Source organism: Gastrolobium bilobum, unplaced genomic scaffold (assembly GCF_033153095.1).
Source record: "Gastrolobium bilobum isolate Gb01-03AN ecotype WA unplaced genomic scaffold, APGP_CSIRO_Gbil_v1 utg33134, whole genome shotgun sequence".
Taxonomy (NCBI): Eukaryota; Viridiplantae; Streptophyta; class Magnoliopsida; order Fabales; family Fabaceae; genus Gastrolobium; species Gastrolobium bilobum.
This window is the reverse complement of record NW_026896225.1, coordinates 186,174-207,678: the sequence shown is the minus strand read 5'-3', so window position 1 is coordinate 207,678 and position 21,505 is coordinate 186,174. Positions and strand designations below refer to the sequence as shown.

Here is a 21,505-nt window from a genome sequence, read left to right as displayed (position 1 = left end):
CTCATGAGACTAGGTCTTAACCTAGTCAAAATTCTGATCTAATGGCCATCATATGGCCAGCCATATGTGCACCCCCTTCAGCCCCAGAAACGGTCCAGATACGTTGAGCAGTTGCATTCAAATTTGAACCAACTCACTCCCTGATTCTCTCAACCAACCAAATCTGATTTGGAGCTTATTTGGTTGACAAGATGACACTCACAACAACCAAAGTGGTGCCCCAAATTCAGCCTTGGATGTGATCAAAGATCTCCTCTTGATACTAGGGATTTGTTCCAACAAGATCTTATCTTATCCTTTTGTTATGAAACAACTTTTCATAGTCAATTCAAATTCGAATTCAAACATTTAAATTCAAACGTTCAAACATTTAAATTCAAAATTCAAATTCAAAATTCAAATTCAAATTCTAAATTCTAAATTCAAATTTCAAAATTCAAATTCAAAATTCAAATTTCAAATTTCAAATTTAGAATCTCAAATTTCAAATTCAAAAATTCGAATTCCAAAATTCAAATTCAAAATTCAAAATTCAAATTCAAAATTCAAAATTTAAATATTTGATCATTAAATTAATCAGAAATGTCTTGGACCATCCAAGCCCATTACATGATCCATGCGCCCTTTTCCTTTTTAGGTGGGCTTCCAAACTTCTTCTTGGGCTAACAACCATTATTAGGCTCAATACCTTTAATGCTAGATCATCATGACAATAAGGTGTCAGTGTGTGACCCATTAGGTCCAACATAGCCATTGGCATAAATGGGCTCGGGCCCAACAAGCCCACAACCTATTTAATGACAACACATAGCACTAGCAATGCTTTGTTGCCCCAGAACTAGTTAGATTAATGACTTGATCATTCTTTTATACATATTTGGTTGCTGTATATATATTTTTTCGTCTCGGCTACCTTCCCATTAAACCTAGGGTAAGAAAACGTATCAACCCTTGCGGTTTAGGGTAAACTTTATTCAAAATAGGGATTCTTCAATTTACTGACTCTAAAGGAAGATCATCTCATGATCTCTTTTACTATGCATAGATTCCCGAGTCCCTGTAAATGTCATTCTGATTTATCTGGTTTACAGATAACCTAATCTCTCACAGAGATTTGACGAATTCCTTCAGCTCATCACCTTAGCCCTGTTCTCTTTCAGGACAAGCCCAAAAGTGTACCTATGAGTCTCCATGTTTCAGGAAGACGGGGTATACAATCAAAGCATGCCTTCTAGAACACAGTCTAGATAATAACTTCTGGTCTAAGGAAAGATATATCCAAATATAAAGAGACTACTTTAATGATACTATCTGTGAGATTTACTCAAAGAGTCTCTTTGTGGGTCTGTTCAGTGCAAGCTATACCCTTATAGGTCCACCCACGACTTTAGCTAAGACATCTCCATATCTGTAGAACATGAGGTCTTTACCTTGTATCCAAATACAAGTAGATAAGTCGTGCTAGTCTTACCCGAGATCACTGATCCCCATTCTCAGTATCTCTAGACTAGGAACATAAAATTAGGAATAAACATGCGGTATCCTTGAATCCTCATGATCGTGATCTCATTACAGATACTCGAGAGATACCTGTTCTATTCTAAGGGGTTTATCCAGTTACTCATATAAAATATTAACAATAATATTGAGACAAAATATGAAACAGGATAAAGAGTGCTTTTATTTATTTGCGACAATATAAAAGGTCCACATATGTCCTAATCTAATCAAAAGATTGTCTCTAGGACATCCATATACTAACAATAACAATAAGCACTTGAGAAAGAAAGGACCTTCGTAGGACCTCAAATATCTGAATGAACAACATCAAAGGAAACTAAACTTTTTATTCAAGCTTGGTAAAAAGGAATACGATGGCTTTTAGCTAATTCACAAGTGCTACATTGGAAATCATAATTATCCAAAGCAGAAAAAAATGTGATAGTTGCTCGAGCTTTCTCTTCACTGCTAGTGTGACAAGCTTACCCCAACTTCTGATGTCCCCCTTTGATTACTTTCAAGTAATAAAGTTTTTCTTGTTTAATACCATAACCAAGAACTATCCTAGTTGTAATGTCCTGAAAAACACAATATGAAGGCCAAAATATTATAGTACAATTAAGAGCGATGGTAATTTGGCCTACAGACAATAAATTACACTTAAGAGATAGGACACCTAGCACCGAGTTTAGAATGAAATTTTTTGATAAGGTAAGGGAACCTTCACCTGTTATAACAAATGTACTACCATTAGCTATGGATATAAAAAATTGAGAAGAATGACACAAAGAATGTAAATGACTAGGATCCCTAATCATATGATTTGATGAATCTTTATCAATTATCCATATATCATTCCTAGATGATGTAGCAAACACACAAGCCTTACGAACCATACCAAAAAGAGCAACATTGGCACTGGCAGCGAGAGCGTCTCTTCTATGATAGTGTTCATAGTCTTCCCAAGTAGTTTCTTTCTAGGTCATTTGTAGAAATCACATTATTCGAGGTAGCCAATTACTTCATAACAGCGTTGTTTTGAATGTCTTGTTTCACCAGAATGGGTGCATACAAGATTATTGGGCTAACCAAAAAATTTATCTTTGTGAGAACTTGTAGTACTAGAGGAAAAATTTTGTCTGGTTTGTTTGGTTTATGGGCAGAGGTCTCCAGCATAGTTGGAGGGCCTTCCATGAATTGCCTTGGTTGGTACTCCCAATGGACATATGCACAATTGATTTCCAAGTCAAGTTTTAGCTCTTTGTACAAAATTTCACCATGTACTTGATCAAATTTAGGGTCCGATCCACTAAGAAAGATGTGAACTCTAAGTCCCGCCATGGCTGAGTGAATTTGAATAACACTTATAGAGTCAACCTGAGAGTTGGTGCAATGATCAATTTCCTGAAATATATCCACAAGTTCAATATAATAAACAGGGAGAGGTTTGCCATGTTGGGTGGTGGTGAATGATCTTTGTTCAACTCAAACAAAAATATTTCGTTTAAGCCATCGTAAAAAGTATTTCATACAACCTTCCAAATATCGGCAGCTGTTGACAGTCGTATGAAGCATTGCATAAGGCGAGGACTCATAGCATCGATTAACCACCTGTTGACACGCTGATCTTCAGTGACCCAAACATCATAACTAGGTTTGTCCGGCTTTGGCTTCTTGATGGTTTCGGTGAGGTAACCTCTTTTGTTATGGGCACCAATGCGCAACGTAATAAGTTTAGACCAAATGGGATAATTTTTTTCATCTAGGATGACACTGACAGGGAATGGGGAGCTATCTTGTTGGATGACAATGTTTTGGGGAAAATTGGCGGCAGTGGTGGTGATTAGCTAGGTCAATAATGTTTTGGTCTCAGGAATCGATTCTGCCATAGTTATAAGAATTGGGAATTTTTTGAATGCAAGATTGGAGAAAAAATGTGAAATAAATTCGAGTATGAGGATTTTGATACAGGTTGAAACTAATGTCGTAGTTCCTTCATCGAATCAAAATTATTACTCTGATACCATGTAAGACAATGAATAAAATGGAGAATAATTCTTCTTTATATATTTCCTTCATTCACAATGGTTAATATATACATGATTTGAGAGTTCCTATCTACTATACATAAGGAAATAGAATAACAAGAAATAGATAAGTCTTATATACTATACGTCCGAAAACAGAATAACAAGAAACAGATAAGGCCTATATATATTCAACTTAAATCTCCTACAATTGCTACAACAAATAAATCAAAGTTTATTCGTAAATCAAGCTTCTAGATACAATTCAACAAAAATGATAACCTTTGAGGTGGATGTGTGTCTTGCAGTCTTGCATGACCTGGCCCAAGGATTTGTGCTTTGGTGAAAAGTTCATTAAGTAAAAGTTTGACTTCTAGCATCTTGGTGTTGTAGGAAAGATTGATTATCTTCTCTCTTTACATTTTTTTTAAAGAAAATACACCACATGGACCACGAGATGAGCACCATCAATCTCAATGAAAATTTACCATGATAAGACTATACATCTCATACTAAGGAGAAAAACCTGAGAATTGAATACAAATCATGACTAACACAATCGCAAATGAAAGATTCCATTAGACATGTGTTAACTCTTCATAGAAAGTTAATTTTAAGCTTATATTAGATTATTTGGTGTCATATTTTATGCATAATCCCCGTAGATTCATATGATAATTGCATTAATGTTGTCTATTTATGTTTTGAATGAGAAATGTGCTATGTGTTGATATTTGAAGTTATTTCGAGTGCTAGAGCTATTCACTATATTTCAAGTTTTTGTTGCAAATTAGAGCCATAACAGAGTTATAGCAATTAGGCCTTTAATGAAATAATGTGTTCAAGGCTATAATAAAATAGATAAGTAGTTAAGCATTTGAATTCAAATTCAAACATAAAGATAAGGCAGTTACATCACTGGATAAGGATTAGGAAGCTGCACAAATTAAGGGATAAGACATATATCCTATCAAATCCTAAAATTCAGTTATCAAGAGGAGAAATCTAAGATTAATGACTAATTTTAATTGTGGTAGCACTGTTATTTATGAGGGAATTCGAATTAAAGAGTTGCTAGGCACCCAAGTTATTGTTTTCTATATATAAAAAGGCCTATGCACATTCAAACTAAGCTGGTAGATGTGAAGAATGTCGGGAACACTTGGAGGAGATTAAAGGCCTTTTTGAGAAAGATCCTGTAAGAACCCGCACCGTTAATTAAAGAATTTAATTAATAAATTATGAGAAAATAGGAAATGATTTCATAATTGACCCTAATAATTATTATGAGGCTTTAATAATTATAGTAAGTGATTAAGAATGTTGAAAGTCGCTTTTCGGAAGAAAAGTGCAGATACCGGTTCTGCTAGTCAGTATAAATGCGTACTGAAAAAGTATCCCGAAAAATTATAATAAGTGCATGATAATTACTAGAATAATATGTAGGACTTGTAAAACTAGTTTCAAGTCCAAATAATGAGAACTGGTGCTAGAAACCGGTACTGGCTTTGAAAAGCGCGTACCAGAAAGGTGCTCTGAAAATTATAAGAAAAATATGATAATTCTTGTAAAATTGAGTAGGTTAAGAATCCAGAGTTTGGGATTAAAATGCTAAGTGTAGCAATTAAAGTTAATACTGTGTGTTTTAATTGAAAGTGGCTATATATATACTCTAATCATTGGGCACAAAACCCTAGACCAGATTTCCTACGTGCCTCCATGTTCTGAAACACCTCCAGCCACCATTTGCCACCTTCTCCTCCATTGTGGTGAGCCAAGGAGCTTCCTTTCTCCTTGGTTTCTTCTCCAAATACCTTGGAGCTTGTGAGAGCTTGCTTGATGTAGGAGTGTGAGGGCTTTTCTGAGTTCTTGTCACTGTGAGTGAGATGGAGAGGTTCTGAGTTTGTGAGTTGAGTGTTGTGAGCCTTGGTTATGGCACTTTGAGGTCCAAGTGGTGACCTTTGGTGAGAAAGAACCAACCTTTGTGAAGTCATTTTCGTGTGCCTTGAAGGTCAGACCTGTAGAGGCAGATTTGAGAGCTCCAAGAGCCTTTCTTCCTCTGTTTTGAGCTTTGGTGAGTTGTACCAACCTTGATCATGTGTTTTGTTGAATAAAAGAAGTGTCTTTGCATGTTTAAAGAGTTAAACAAGTAAACAACAGTGGTATGACCCTTAAACAGTATAAAGATGCATGCTTTAACGTTTGAAAGTGTTAAAAATGGAACCTTGGAAGGATATCTTCACGAAATGCAGTTTTTGCATTCTGTCGTGAAATATCTGGATATGTGCCCGAGAAATATCCGGATATGTGATATCCGGATATGGGAATCTGAATATCTGGATATTGTATATCCGGATATGGTCATGTTGTGGACTCTTGGCCTTGGGTGTTGGCTTGCAAGATAAGCTTTCGTGTCCTCGGTTTAGCCATGTTGTGGTTCCACCATGTCCCATGGGGGTGTGGTTATATCCATGTTGTGTTACATGCTTTGAATATTTGAAATGTTGTTGAGCTTTATGTGTAATGGCTTTTAATATGCATGTGTTGTTTCATCTTGACGGTAAGCCTGAGTATGTGGTGTCATACGATATGGTGATCTGGGGTGAATGCAAGTGGCGTCTTGCACTATGTGTGGGTATTTGGCGTATATAAATCCTGCATTTATCTGGCCAGTAGAATAGAATTGGCACACATGACATGATTATCTGCTGCATTGCACTGTTTTAGAAATGATATTGATGAACTGCTTTTAAACTTATATTGCACATGTAAGTGAGCTTGGGGTGGAATATCCTTGTGGACCCCTTGTCTTACTGAGATTTCTTGTTTAGAGATCTCACCCCATGTTTGGGGAATGCTTATTTCAGGTTCAGGTAGTATGGTGACTGATGCCTCTGGCGGCAGGAGGCCAGAGCTTAGCTGATTATGATATTATGTTGTATTGCTGCCATGACTGGATTTGGATGTTGTTTATGTTTCCCTCTATTTATGATTATGTTGTTGTTGAGACTTATGTTGGGCTTGTTGCCTTATTTGACTGAGCATGGGGATTGTCCATGACACTTTATGTTAGTACTTTTAGATTGGAGTTGTATAACCTGCTAGTTGGTCCGGCCTACTTGTGGTAGTTCCGTGATTTCTAGAGACACACTTTTATTATCTATGTTATTAGGTATTTCAGTTAGCTGTTTTATTGCAATTACATACAGCGATGTTTTATTAATTGATTAATAAGCAAGTTGGTAATGATAATGACATCATAATTGAAAAGAAAAATATATTCCGCATTTTTAATTAAGCGCTGCTTAATACGATAGTATGATAACATTACCGGATATATACGGGGTGTTACAGATCCAATGGGTCAAGGGGTGAAGCTAGGTTCTAATAGAGAGATCGTTGGACTCAGTTGATATCTGCACTACTTTGGTGGCTGTGAGACGATAGAGAGTGGTTGCGAGAGCAGAGCTACAACAATCCTACTATTTATCTAAGATATGGAGTCTTTTTCTTCTTCTTTGTTGTTTCTTTTATTTCAAGTATGATTTAAATTGTTAGGATTGGGTGATAGAGTACCCATATTGTAATATAACCTTGGTTGCCTAAACTTTGTTGTGTTATTTTTCCATTAGTTATTTAATAAAATATTTCATTCTCAATCTTGTTGACTTACTAAGAGGGAACTGAAGTGTTATAGGGTTTGAGCTATAGAGATATAAATGAACCCGAAACCTTATTAATCTATGTGAATAAACTAAGTTAATTTAGTTAATATGTGGGTAGAGAGATCATTCACATCATATAACTATATGGAACTTGCACTTAATGAATTCGATAATTAGTTGAGCCATAGAGATATGATAATTAGTTATTGGGTATATATGTAAGGTTTGTGAGAGCCCCTATATAAAAAGACGTGTTTTGGCTACTAATGGATGATAACTATAGCATTGTTACAACATTCAAGTGAAGTTGTAATATTGGAAAAATTGATCTCAATCTATCTTTTGATAATTGAAACCTAGTCCTTTTGTTGTGTTCTTATACTTAAGAAGTAATCTTAGCTTAGCTTAGTCATTAGTTTAATTAATTTCGATCTTAGTTTAGTCATTAATCATTATTTTAACTTTAATTGCTTATCTTAGGCCTTAGCTTTATGATTATCTTCGTGGGAACGATACTTGAACTCACACATCCTATATTACTTGTTGACAACATGCACCTGCGTTTACCATATAATGATTATTATTTGATTGCAAAATTGCACAACAAAATTCTAACCCTTGTTTGCTTTTTTTTTTTCATTTCTTTTTTCATTTTCCTAATAGAATTATGTCTTCTTGAGTTAAAATGTCTTCACCTAAGAGTTATTAGTCTAATTGTTCCAGCTAGACTTCGAGATTTGACCTATCTAAAGGGTAGTAGTGGGTTCAATTTGGTTTAATAACCTAAATCAATTTTGTTTTTAAAAATAATTATTTAACTCAACTGGAAACATGTTGCATAAAATAATTTGAAAATGATTAATAACTTATAATCCAAAATAATACAATCATTTGTCAGCTTGAACTCAGAAAATTTTGTTGACAAATTCAAAATAGAAACAATCTTGATGAACCTTAACCCCAAATCTCCTTTACCTTAACCCTCAAATCTCTTCATCTTAGCATCTGATGAACTCATTGTTTTGTTTGGGTGACAACATTGTGATGAATTTGATCATGGACAACAAGGAAGCCTTTGTGTATTCCTCCATGCATGTCTTGGCACTGCAACTATCTGGTGTTTCTTGAGTGATCTTGAGACATGGATATTCATAATTTCTAAATTACTTTTGTTAATTGTCAGTCTAGTTTATTAACTTTCAGTAACAGAGAAGAGGAAAGCATGATGAATTAAAAGATCTATATATTCCATTAACTTGAAAAAGCAAAAATACAAGTAGTTATATGAAAGAAAGGCAAAAGGGGCGTAACAGAATGGTGTGAGAAATCAGCACCATCAGCCCAAACCAAAAATACATATCAGCTTATAGAAAACGGTTACAACAGAAAAAAGAACAAGCTAAAAATATAAGAATATAAAATATATGCTAATAGGCCCCGTCAAGGTGGAGAGTGGATATTCAGAATTCCTATCTTGGATACCAGAGTTGAAAACTTTGAAGGAAGCAGGGGCTCAGTAAGAAGATCTGCGAGTTGCTTTGATGAAGGAACAAGGAAAGTCTTCAAATTGCCTTTAAGAATGTGCTCACGAATAAGATGGCAGTCTACTTTTATATGTTTTGTGTGTTCATGAAAAACAAGATTTGCAACAATATGGAGAGCAGACTGATTTTCACAAAAGAGATGGGCAGGACCAGAATGCAAAACCTTAAGATCTTTAAATAGAGAGAACAACCAGAGCAATTCACATGTAACATGGGCCATGGACCTATACTCAGCCTTAGTGGATGACCTGGAAACGGTTCCTTGTTTTTTGAACTTCCAAGATATAATAGAGTCTCTAATAAAGACACAAAAAACAGAAATAGAATGACGGCTATCAACACAAGAAGCCCAATAAGAGTCGCAGAAGGCATTAAGCTGAACAACAGAAGAAGGAAAGAAAATGTGCTTGATATAACCAAGTAATCTATTAGCAGCTTGAAGATGTGGAACGCGTGGAGATGCCATGAGCAGGTTGAGAAAATTAACATTGTAACATATATCTGGCCTAGTAATTGTCAAGTATAATAATCGACCAATTAAGCGACGGTACACAGAAGGATCAGGAAGAAGATCTCCCTCAAATGCAGAAAGATTATGACCAACTTCAAAAGGAGTGTTGCGTGGTTTGCAACCAGAAAGACTAGAGTCCTTAAAAATTTTCCAATGCATAATGGTGTTGGCAAATAGAGATACCTTTGGCAGAACGAGCTACCTCAACTTCAAGGAAATATTTTAAGGAACCAAGATTTTTTAATCTAAATTTTCTATGAAGTTCATCAATGAGGAGCTTCACTTCATGAGAATTGTTAGATGCAATGATAATATCATCAACGTATATCAAAACAGCAATGAAACATGACCCAGAAGAGTGCACAAATAGGGAATGATCATATTGTAATTGAATAAAACCAAGTAAGGACAATGTGTTAGAAAATTTAGCAAACCATTGTCTTGATGCTTGTCGAAGACCATACAGTGACTTATGGAGATGGCAGACAGCATTAGGAAGGAGAGAAGACTGATTAGAAGAGTAGCTAGGAGGCAATGCATATATACTTCTTCAAAAAGCTCCCCACGAAGAAAAGCATTATTAACATCGAGTTGCACAAGAGACCAATTGTTGATTGCAGCAAGTGCAAGAAGAGCCCGAACAGTGGTGAGCATCGCAGCAGGGGATAAGGTCTCTAAGAAGTCAATTCCCTCCTGTTGAGTAAATCCCTTGACCACCAAACGGGCCTTGTACCTTTCAAGGGAACCATCTGATTTGTATTTAACCTTGTAGACCCATCTGCAGCCCACAACTTGCTTTCCAAGTGGAAGAGAGACAATAGACCAAGTCTTGTTAAGTTCAAGTGCTGAAAGTTCAGCTTGCATTGCAGCTTGCCATTCCGGTAATTGGTATACAGCAGAAAAATGAGTAGGCTCATAATAGGATGAAACATAATTTATAAAGGCTGCATAAGAAGGGGAAATGCGATGGTAGGAAAGGAAATTAGAGAGGATGGAGGGTGGAAGAAGAACAAATGTAATCATTAAGATGGGAAGAAGGATGACGAGTCTGTGAAGGACGGGAGGGGATGGATAGGTCAGAGAGAACAAGTTGAGCAACAGGGGGAACAGCTGAAGAAGGAGGAGTAGGTAAGTGGAAAACTCAGTATAAAGGGAAGATGGGGAAGAATTCAAAGCAAAAGGGAAAATGTGTTCAAAAAACATAACATCACGAGAGATGAAGGTGCAGTTGGATTCCAAATCAAGGAGTTTGTAACCTTTGAATCCAGGTGGGTACCCAATAAAAACAACAGGTAAAGCCTAAGGGGAAAACTTATGATGATTTTGGGAAGTGTGGAGCTATAGCAAAGACTACTGTAACACCCCGTGTATATCCGGTTTGTTATCATGTCATCGTATTAAGCTACGCTTAATTAAAATGCAGAATAAACTTTTTCTTTTCAATTATGACGTCATTATCATTTACCAAGTTGATTATTTAATCATTTTCAAAACATTACATGTATGTAATTTGCAATCAAATAACTAACTGAAATACCCCATATATTAAGTAAATGTGTCTCTAGTCACAGAACTACAACACGTAGGCCGGATCATCTGATAGTTTATACAACTCAAAACTACAAGCATAACTAACATTAATGTGGCATGGACAATCTCCATGCTCACCAAATTTGGCAACAAAGCCCAACAAAGCCCAACAAAGTCTCAAATCCAATAACATGATAATAAATGTAAAACATCTCAGCATCCAAGCATATCATCATAAAAGCATAAATCTCAACTCAGCTCCGACCTCCTGCCGCCCGAGGTATTAACCCCCGAGGTACCTGATCCTGAAAAATGTGCCCCAAACGTGGGGTGAGATCTTTAAACAGAAATCTCAGTAAGGCAAGGGGTCCTCAAGGACTCTTCCGCCCCAAGCTCTCTTACAAGCATAAAATAAGTTCAAAACAATAATTTCAATGCATGTTCATGTTAAGTATATAAATCATGACAGTATAATCTCTTGCTCAACGAGCTAAACATTTAACTCAGTAATGCTGTGATGTATGCAAATGCGGTTCGACTGGTCAGGGAACAGGATAGGGATTATGCACGTCTGCGACCCATCTAAACATAAGAGTCGCAATCTTATGCCTTACACACCAGAGTCGCTGTCTGATTGTATAAGTAAACAACATCACTTCCATACACTACATGTCTTACACACCAGAGTCGCAATCTGATTGTGTAAGTAATCAACAGACATATTCACATATCTCAGGTATATATCAATGCATATAACATTTTCATAAAAGCATACCATACATATAAACCACCCTCCCATGGAGGTCGGTGGAACAAACAACAGATCAATCCGAGGACACGAAAGCTTACCTGTACCCGTATGCCCCTCCGACTCGAACTCGGTATCACAAGGGTCCACACCACAAATAGAACTCAATGCACTCACAGATCTGGTTCAATGACCATCATAGTATCAATATACATATTCTAAAATTCCAAGGCAATCGGATATTATTTTCTTTTTCAATTCGAACCGGAGATCCTTTCTAACACATACTATTTAACTTCTTTAATTTTTTGATGATGATTATTTTATAAATATATATATATATATATATATAACTAAATATATATATAAACGTTAGTTAGTTATATATAAACATTAGTTAGTTATATATATATACGTTAGTTAGTTATATATATATATATATATATATATATATATATATATATATATATATAAAGGGAAATAGAAGTATAATGTTGTAGGAAAATGTTTAGGTAATGTTATAGAGATAGAAATGGTGGGACCCACACTTGTTTATTTTTTTGGTTTTTGAAAACAAGGGTGGGTCCCACCATCTCTATCTCTATAACATTACCTAAACATTTTCCTACAACATTATACTTCTTTTTCCCATATATAAATACACGTTAGTTGTATATATGTATATATAACATACATTCTGTTATAAAAATCTGCACATCTACATTATATATAACATGTATTTCTTTATAACTTTCTGCACATCTACTTTGAACATAATCATCTGCGTTTGAAAATAGATTCTGGCCAGAAAACGTATATTATATTATATATATATATATATATATATATATATATATATATATATATATATATATATAACGAAACTATAGATAACGAAAGCATACTTTTCTAAATGAAACATAGAAAGCATACTTTTCTAAGCATAACGTCTCCCTGGGTTCATGTAGTATATTTTTCTAAGCATCCTTTTCTAAACAAAAGCATATTTTTCTAACGTCTAAATGAAACATAGAAAGCATACTTTTCTAAGCATAACGTCTCCCTGGGTTCATGTAGTATATTTTTCTAAGCATCCTTTTCTAAACAAAAGCATATTTTTCTAACGGCTCCCTGGGTAATAACATTGATATATATATATATATAAGTATCCATGATCAGAACTTGAAAGAAAGCGTACTTTTTTCAGAATTTGAACGAAAGCATTTTCTTTTTTCAGAATTTGAACAAAAGTATTAGTTTAATATGGGTTTTATAAGAGTTATGTTATAGGAAAAGTGATTGTGTAATGTTATAGAGATTCGTTTTGCGTTCCTTAATTTTTTATTTATTTTTTTGTTTTAAAAAGTGTGGGCCCCACAAAATGTTGTGAGAGTAGAAAAGTTTGTTGTGTTATGTTAAAGGATAAAATGAAAACCCGTTTAATATATATATAAATAGCGGGGACCAATGTGAGTTAAATACTGAAATTTCATTTGCAGCCACGCATTTCGATGCAAGCAAACATAAGAAATATAATAGCACAGATGTCCAGATAACCCAAGAAAGTAGCGCATAGTTAATCTCAGTAGCATTTAACAAGGATTATAATCAAAATTTATGGATTTACAAAGCGGATAATTAAGTTTATCTTGGATCCTTTTAAGAACAGAAAAAAATAAAAGCTTGAGAGGTTGAGAGAGCATCCAAATCATTCAACAATGAGTTCTTTTTCAACAAGACTAGAGCTTTAATGGTTGAGTGGTGTTTCAATGGAGGAGAGGAGGAGAAAAATGAAAACTTTGGAGGAGAAGGCTAAGACTCCAAGAAACTCCAAAGGGAAGCCACACTCAGCCGCTGGATTTAAAAAACCTAGGGTTTTGTGCAAAAATTGTATTTATAGACTCACTTAAAATAATCACACAATATTAATAATAATAGCTACACTTAGCATTTTAATCTCAAACTTTAGATTCCGAACCTAGCCATTTTTTTAGGATTTATCATATTTTTATATTATTTTTCGCAGCACCTTTCTGGTACGCGTTTTTACATAGCCAGTATCAGTTCTGGCACCAGTTCTCATTATTTTAACTTGAAACTTGAAATTACAGTCCTACATATTATTCTAGTAATATTCATGCACTTATTATAATTTTCCGGGATACTTCACCGGTACGCATTTATACCAAGTAGCAGAATCGGTATCTACACTTTTCTTCAGAAAATCGACTTTCAGCATTATTAGCCACTTACCATAATTATTTAAGCATTATCATAATTATTAGGGTCAATTATGGAATTATTTCCTAATTCTCATATTTATTTAATTAACTTCCTTAATTAATGGTGCGGGTTCTTACAACTACCAAAGTTACGAAGATGAGCATAGGTTGGAGGTTTACGGCAGAGGAGCTCAAAAGGGGATTTGGAAGAAAGAAGGGGAGATAGGGTGCGGTTAATGAGATAAACCGCAGTAAGTATATAATCCTGCCAGTATTGCAAGGGGGTGTGGGATTGAAATTGGAGAGCACATGCCACATTGAGAAGATGCCAGTGCTTGCGTTCTACAACAGAATTCTGCTGAGGGCGATCAATGCAGGAATGGAAGACTTGAATTTCTTTAGAGGAGAAAAAAGATGACAATTGGAACTTAGGTGCATTATTACAACGGAGAGACTTAATAGGTAAAGAGTATTGAGTGTGAACAAGGTTATAAAAAGAAGGAAAAATAGAAGAGAAATCAGATTTTTTATGCAAAAAATAAGTCGATATGAATCTAGTAGCACCATCTACAATAGTGAGAAAATATCGAGATCCATCTACAGAAACGGTATGAAATGGGCCCCATATATCACAATGCACAAGATCGAAAGGGATGCAGATAATTTTGGATTTAAAATAAAAAGGAGACATTTTTATTTGGCAAGGGACACACAGAACAATGATGCTCAGTATTCAAATTATCAGAAAAACCCAACAAACATTTCATTGAATATAAAACGAAAATAGAAAGATGCCCTAATCTGGAATGCCAAAAAGAAAGGTCTTTTACAGTTAAGGAAAAACATAGGGGATGGGGAACATTATATGCAAGAAAGAGGTTTGTGGTGTCAAGTATGTAAAAATCTCTGTGTGTTCTAGCAATCCTAATCGTCCTTGCTGAAGCACGGTTCTGAAGAAAACAATGAGAGTCAGAAAAATGGGTAAAGATAGGGGAATCACGGGTTAAGGCGATAATTGAGAGAAGATTGAAGAAAAAAGATGGAACACAAAAGACATTATGTAGGGTGAAAAGATCAGAAATGGAAACCAAACTAACGACGGTAACCACGACAAAAAGAAACCAAAGATTTAGGAGAAGATGACAAAAGAAGATTGATCGAAAGGCAAACATGGTGCGTGGTACCTGTGTCTAAAACCTGACAAGAAGGAGGAAGAACAAGAGGTGACTTACCACTGAAACTTGCGACCGAAGGAGAGGACTCGACGATGGAAGAAGTGGAGATGGAAGGGGATGATGCAGAACTCTATTGTATCAGCGTAAGAAACTGATTGTACTGGGTTAGGGTAAAAGAAAGAGGAACTTCATAGGATTGCGGATTAAGGTTCAATGTGTATAAGGGAGTGAAAAATTTGGGATTAGGGTTGGGAGGCAGAGATTGGACGGAGTGGGCTTGGGCCGGGTTGGCAGTAAAATTGGGCTTAGGGACTCGAGGCTTGTACCCAGGGGGTACCCATGTAGTTTGAAGCATTTGTCTTGTGTATGACCAGAGAGATTGCAGAAGGTGCAAATGGATTTTGGACGGCGTAGAACAGCGGCCACCATGGGTACAGTAGGTGGAGAGGAAGCAACAAAATTAAGAAGTGGAGTATCTGGAACAATTGGAGCAGGCAAAGCCACTGAAAGCTGACGTTGGCACTCTTCTTGCAGAGTTATGGAGAAAACCTTCGCAAGTGATAGCAATGTATTGAGAAAAAGGATCTGTGCATGAACAGACGAAAAAGACTCATTGAGTTCAATAAGAAACTGTAAAACATGATCATGTTCCCTATCAATCCTAATCTTACGGAGAACATCACAAGTGCAAGAAGGAAGGGGTAGGTAGTCCTGTAATCATCCCAAAGAGACTTCATCTTTGTATAGTAGGCATTGACATCAAGAGAGCCTATATAGAGAAAAATGCATTGTTTAAGCTGGAAAATGCGAGGGCCATTGGCCTGAGAATACCGCGTCTTCAAATCAGACCAAACCTCATATCCAATAGAAAAATAAAGAAGGCTATTGGCAATATCTTTAGTAACAGAGTTCAATATCCAGGATATAACCATGGAATTGCAACAGTTCCAAGAGGAAAATATAAGATCATTAGAAGGAGGGCGAAGAACAGTACCATCAACAAATACCAATTTGTTCTCCGCCGTAAGAGCAAGGAGCATCGCACGATGCCAAAAACTAAAGTTGGAACCAATCAGGGAATGTAAGACCAAAATCAAGCTAGGATGATCTCCATTTTGCAAAAAATAGGGACGGGAGGAATCATCCATGGAATAAGAAGAACCAGAGGAATTATCCGCTAGTGGTGGGCGATTGGCGTTGTTACCACGAGCCATGGAAGAGGGCTCGGGTTTACGAAGAATTCACTTATATCATATTAGCTTTCAGTAATAGAGAAGAGGAAAGCATGATGAATGAAAAGGTCTGTATATTCCATGAACTTGAAAAAGCAAAAATACAAGTAGTTATATGAAAGAAAGGAAAAAGGGGCATAACATAATGGTGTCAGAAATCAGCACCATCAGCCCAAACCAAAATTACACATCAGCTTCTAGAAAACGGTTACAACAAAAAAAGGAACAAGCTAAAAATATAAGAATATAAAATATATGCTAATATAGTTTTTCTTTAATTTTTTATTCCTTTAATTGTTTATCTCTAACTAAACTAAAGGAGAGTAAATTGTCATGTGTACATTATAATATAATGATTTCGGTTTGTTTATGTAATTGTGTGTTCCAATAATTTAAATCTTTGTCTCATGATGCGAGGTTGAGAAAACTTGAAGTACTATAAAAAAAGGATTTGTCTACATTGAGTCCAAAACGACGTTGTTTTGAGAAAAAAAAAATCAAGGTATTAATTTATTTCAGGGTTATAATAGTCATTCTAATTATAAATTTTTAATTTTTTAACATAAAATGATACCGTTTTTGGAAGTGAATGTAGATAACTTACTTATATTCACTTCACTATAAAAATATTAAAGGCATAAAAAAAAGTAAAATTAGAAAACTTATTCTTGTTCGAGAATGGTAGGTTGAATTATGGCCATTTGAGTTATTGTCTTTTCCCTTTCTCATTTACAAGTTTATTGTAAATACCATTTAAATATCTTATTTTGTTTACCGAAAAAAAAAAATCTTATTTTAATGATGAACTTGTCTCCATTTTTAATCGTAAATATTGATTATTGATTGTACGATGCTCGTGAATTTGCAGGGCTATATTTCATATATTATAAATTGTTTATAAAAATTTGGTTTATATATACACACTTATCTCATTTCATCAAGAAAATAATAACATGAAGATATGTATATGACGATTTTAAGTGAAATTATTGTATTTAGATAAATTTTTATCCTCTTCCCATAATACTTTCACTTTTTCTTTTCTTGTGATTTTGTAGAGGTAAGAGAATATAAAAAACTATTAAACATACACCAAAATATAGTAATCTCATTTAAAATGACATAAATATATGTTATTTAAAATTTCAAATATTTTTTCTTATATATATATATATATATATATATATATATATATATATATATATATATATATATATATATATAGGGAAAAATTACTCTATGTTACATGTGATAACTTTCTCTCTGACACACCCTTCGATAACTGTGTCACTTTTTTATTTTTATTTTTCAGATGGTGGAGCCCACAAATTTATCTCTTTGACATGAGATAATTTATCTCCTTTAACATGAGATTAATAAAACTCATATATATATTTATGATAAAATTGTTAAATACAAGCTTAACTTTTTTTAATCTTTAGATTACAATCGCTTTTGGTGTAGTTACATCCTATTTGTTTTTCTCTTATATTTATACATTTTCTATTTATTTTCATTTATCAACAAGAAATAAAAATTAAAGAGAGATTACATATTTTATTTACAGAAATATTATCAATAAATCTTCATTAATTACAAAACTGTCACCAAAAAATAATAAAACCAAAAAAGAGGAATTTATTATAGTTCTCGAATTTTAATTTTAAAATTTAAAAAATTATTATTATTTTAAAAGTCATTTTAAAAAAAAAAAGAAAAAAAGAAAAAGAAACATTTTGAAAGAAGTGTTTTTTTTTTTTTTTTAATTCTTTTGTTCTAAAAATAAAAAAACATGCCTTTTGGTTGGGGATTTGATGGTTTGAAAGTCAAGCTTAGAGGACTTGTTTCGACGAGGGGACGACTCTCTCTCTCTCTCTCTATATATATATATATATAGATATATCATTCCACATTCCCTCTCTTAGTCTTGTTTGGTCCTTTCTTTATTTTTCTAATTTTCTTATATACACTGAATCTCATTTCAATTTCCATTCAGATTTACTCAATTTCGTTTCTAAAGTGTCGGATGGGAACTCCCGAATTCCCAGATCTAGGAAAGCACTGTGCTGTCTCCGATTGCAAGCTTATTGATTTCTTGCCCTTCACCTGCGATCGCTGCAATCAGGTTTTTCCATTTCTCCATTTTTTTTTTTTGAATGAATATGAGTTTTTTTTTTTTTTTTCCCTGAACATTGTACGTCCATTGCTTTTGCTTGAAGTGAATTGAAGCTTGTTATTATAGAAGGAGAAATCGTATTAAGGTTTATATTAACTTGAGTACTTACTGCAAAGCCCTGTTATTTTGTTTGCATAGGTGATGATAGATATATAGTTGCAGCTGCTCCCCTAATTATTTCAATTTTTTTATTTTGTAATAGTATTATGCTCTCATGCCATAATGAAAGGAATAGATTGACTCAACCTTATTTGGGGAAAATAGTAAAACAAGATTTAATAGTGAAAAATAGATTGAATACCCAAGAGTTGTTGGTCCAGCAGTGACTCATTTAGACTTCAGGATTGACTTGCCCAAAGGGTAGTTGGTTCGATTCCTGAGAGTTGCAATTCCTGGGGAGGGTGGAGAGATTCAAACCAGAAACTGGATTAGTAGAGTCCATTAGGACTTGGGACACTAGTTGGTATCTACCAAAAGAAAAGAAGAAGAAAATGGATTGACTTGCAGTTTGTGTTAGGATTATCTTACACCTGTGGAGAAAAGATATTAGTTCTGTGGAGGGATAGAATTATGCACTCTTTCTATTTATTTGTTACATATATATATCATAGTAGTTAATTGCGCCGCAATAGCGCCACGAGCCGCGCCGTATGGGCATTGCGATCGCATTTGCGGCCATATTGTTGTCATAAGGCAAAATGTCAATTTTGTCCTAAATTTAAATGTGTAACAGAAAATTTTTAAGGGTTTCTTAGTCTATCCGTGTCTCTCTCTGTCACTTCTACTATCTCTGTCTTTAAAAAATATTTCTTTTTGTCATTATTTCAATTATATATCTATTCCGCTATTTCCGCAACCCGCTATAACACTATAGCGTTTTTCGGGGTTGGCCGCGACACGCCGCAATCCGCATTTGATAACTATGATATATATATATGTTTATGTGTTATATTATATTTTTTTATTTATTATGGGTTCAACTTTTGCTAATCCCTACTTGTTTGAGATGAAGGTGATTTTGATGTTGATAGTTGAAAATTATGCTCTTAGCTCCCTTTTGCACTTGATCTGCTCCATCATATCATCTAGTTTTATAAGTTGATGACTTTCGATTGCAATACCCTCACCAGTAGCTATTTGCTTGCCGTGGTATGCTTCGGCCAAAATCCATTTCTCCTAAGCTTATCCATTTCATACTTGCTAGACAAGTTATTGCTCTTGATAAGAATTTCTAGGAACTGGGATAACGAAAATGAATTAATTTTGAGATGATAAGCTATGGAAGAATGGAAAGTTGGTTAGTTATACTAGTGTGCTGAATAAAGGTATTCAAGAAAGAACAGAGGAGATGTTGATTATTATGGCTTCCTTAATTAGGAAAGGCAGTAAAAATACACTGGTTGAGAGCACGGTTATAAGCTAGGAGAGTTATGGTTAAGAGTGGGAGAACAAAACTCTGGGAATGATTGGCTCCTAATAATTGAAGTTCTGGTTAATTTTATTTCGATGAGCTTCAAAGTTAAAAGTCCCCAAAATATAAATGTCATCAAATTATATATACAAATGTGAAGGGATGTTGTGATGTTTCATGTTTTTAAATTCTAAATCTTGGAACTTGACCTAAAAAACTTGCCCCTTCAAAATTAGAGATTAAGGTACACAACTGTTTATGATTTTCATGTTTGGTTACATATTAGTCATTATTTTTCTTTAGTTCTGAGTAGCGCTTCAACTTCTCTAGTTCATGCAAGTAATAATATTTTGAGTAGTGATTTTGCATGATGACATTCTGGGGATTGTCAGTATGGAATTATGGATCAGTATTCTCCTTGTGTTCAATTTTAAGACGCTCTTTGTTTTACATAACCATATCAGCCAAATTTGTTGCAGGTGTATTGTTTGGAGCACCGAAGTTATATTAAACATCAGTGTACAAAAGCTGACAAGCTAGATGTCACTGTAGTTATATGTCCACTTTGTGCCAAAGGAGTTCGTCTAGTTCCTGACCAAGATCCAAATATAACTTGGGAGAATCATGTTAACACTGAGTGCGACCCGTCAAATTATGAGAAAGCCACGAAGAAGAAAAAATGCCCTGCCTCCGGATGCAAAGAAATCTTGGTATTCTCAAACACAATTAAGTGCAGGGACTGCTTGGTAGACCATTGTTTGAAGCATCGGTTTGGACCTGATCATAAATGTCCCGGACCCAAAAAGTTGGAAACAAGTTTTTCATTTATGAGTCTTTTGAATAGGAGTAGAAAAGAAGAGACAAACCCCAAGTCAAGTTCAACCTCATCATCTAAATGGACTTCAAGCTTTCTTAATGCGGCTTCTAACATTAGAGCTTCAGCCGAGGCAGGCATGTCAAAGTTGGGTGGCGACATTAACCAAGCCTGGCAGACAGCTAGGGATGGGGTGGGACAGAGCAGTAGCAGTGATCATAGGAATGGTCAAGTGGAGCAATGCCCTCAGTGTGGTGCAAAGTTTTCGTCAGTCGCTACTTTGGTGGATCATGTGCAAAAGGTTCACGAAAGGAGTGGCAACCGATCTGGGGTGAATGTTACAATTGATGTTTGTCCTAAGTGTAGTAGGGGATTTCGAGACCCTGTGTCCCTTGTGGAGCATGTTGAAAGGGATCATGGCGGTAGTTCAAGAGCGTAGGTGTGGACTAGAGTTGATATTGAATGAATTTTAACTTGAAAAAATTGCACTTTTCTTGTGCCTGATTTTATAGTAACAAAGATGTGAACATGAATTTGAAGATGTTTTTATTTCTATATCACAGGTGGAATCGTATCATTATTTGATAGCTCAATTACTTTACCTGTATTTCTTTAAAAGATACTTCTTTCATGCATTGGATCAAACTTTGGGAAAGGTCGATTCTTTAATGTTTTAATGATGATATCAACGGCAAGTGTTGGGAACTCGGTAAGTGTGCACGGGTGCTACAAGTAATAAAATGTATGAGTGAATGAAAACAAAACAAAATAACAAAATAAGAAAGCAATGATTGAGGAACTTGACAATCAAAAAATGCAGTTAGGGTTTCGATTTCATATAATCTTCCCTTTATTTTATGAATAAAAACTCTTAATTAAATGTCTTTTTATATATCGTCAATCGATTCCCAAATCCATTGATATCGTAATTCTTTATTCTCTTTGAAGAA

The 21,505-nt window shown here is 34.8% G+C and overlaps 1 protein-coding gene across 2 annotated transcripts; it reads left to right on the top strand.

The window, feature by feature from the left end:
* The first annotated feature begins 18,088 nt into the window (after window positions 1-18,088).
* Window positions 18,089-21,124, top strand: LOC133298348 (zinc finger AN1 and C2H2 domain-containing stress-associated protein 13-like). Of its 2 annotated transcripts, XM_061497618.1 has the most exons (3): window positions 18,089-18,279; window positions 20,221-20,761; window positions 20,828-21,124. In XM_061497618.1, exons 1-3 carry the CDS (start codon window positions 18,181-18,183, stop codon window positions 20,992-20,994), a joined length of 807 nt encoding a protein of 268 aa, XP_061353602.1. In that variant the 5' UTR covers window positions 18,089-18,180; the 3' UTR covers window positions 20,995-21,124. The 2 variants fall into 2 exon arrangements, with proteins under 2 accessions (XP_061353602.1, XP_061353601.1); XM_061497617.1 differs by having other exon boundaries at window positions 20,221-21,124.
* Window positions 21,125-21,505: the final 381 nt, after the last annotated feature.

Bases quoted from the DNA above. Each gene is read 5' to 3' on its own strand.
- LOC133298348 (XM_061497617.1), top strand. From the start codon at position 18,181: ATGGGAACTCCCGAATTCCCAGATCTAGGAAAGCACTGTGCTGTCTCC. The intron at 18,280-20,220 runs GTTTTTCCATTT...AATTTGTTGCAG, and splicing joins CCTGCGATCGCTGCAATCAG to GTGTATTGTTTGGAGCACCG.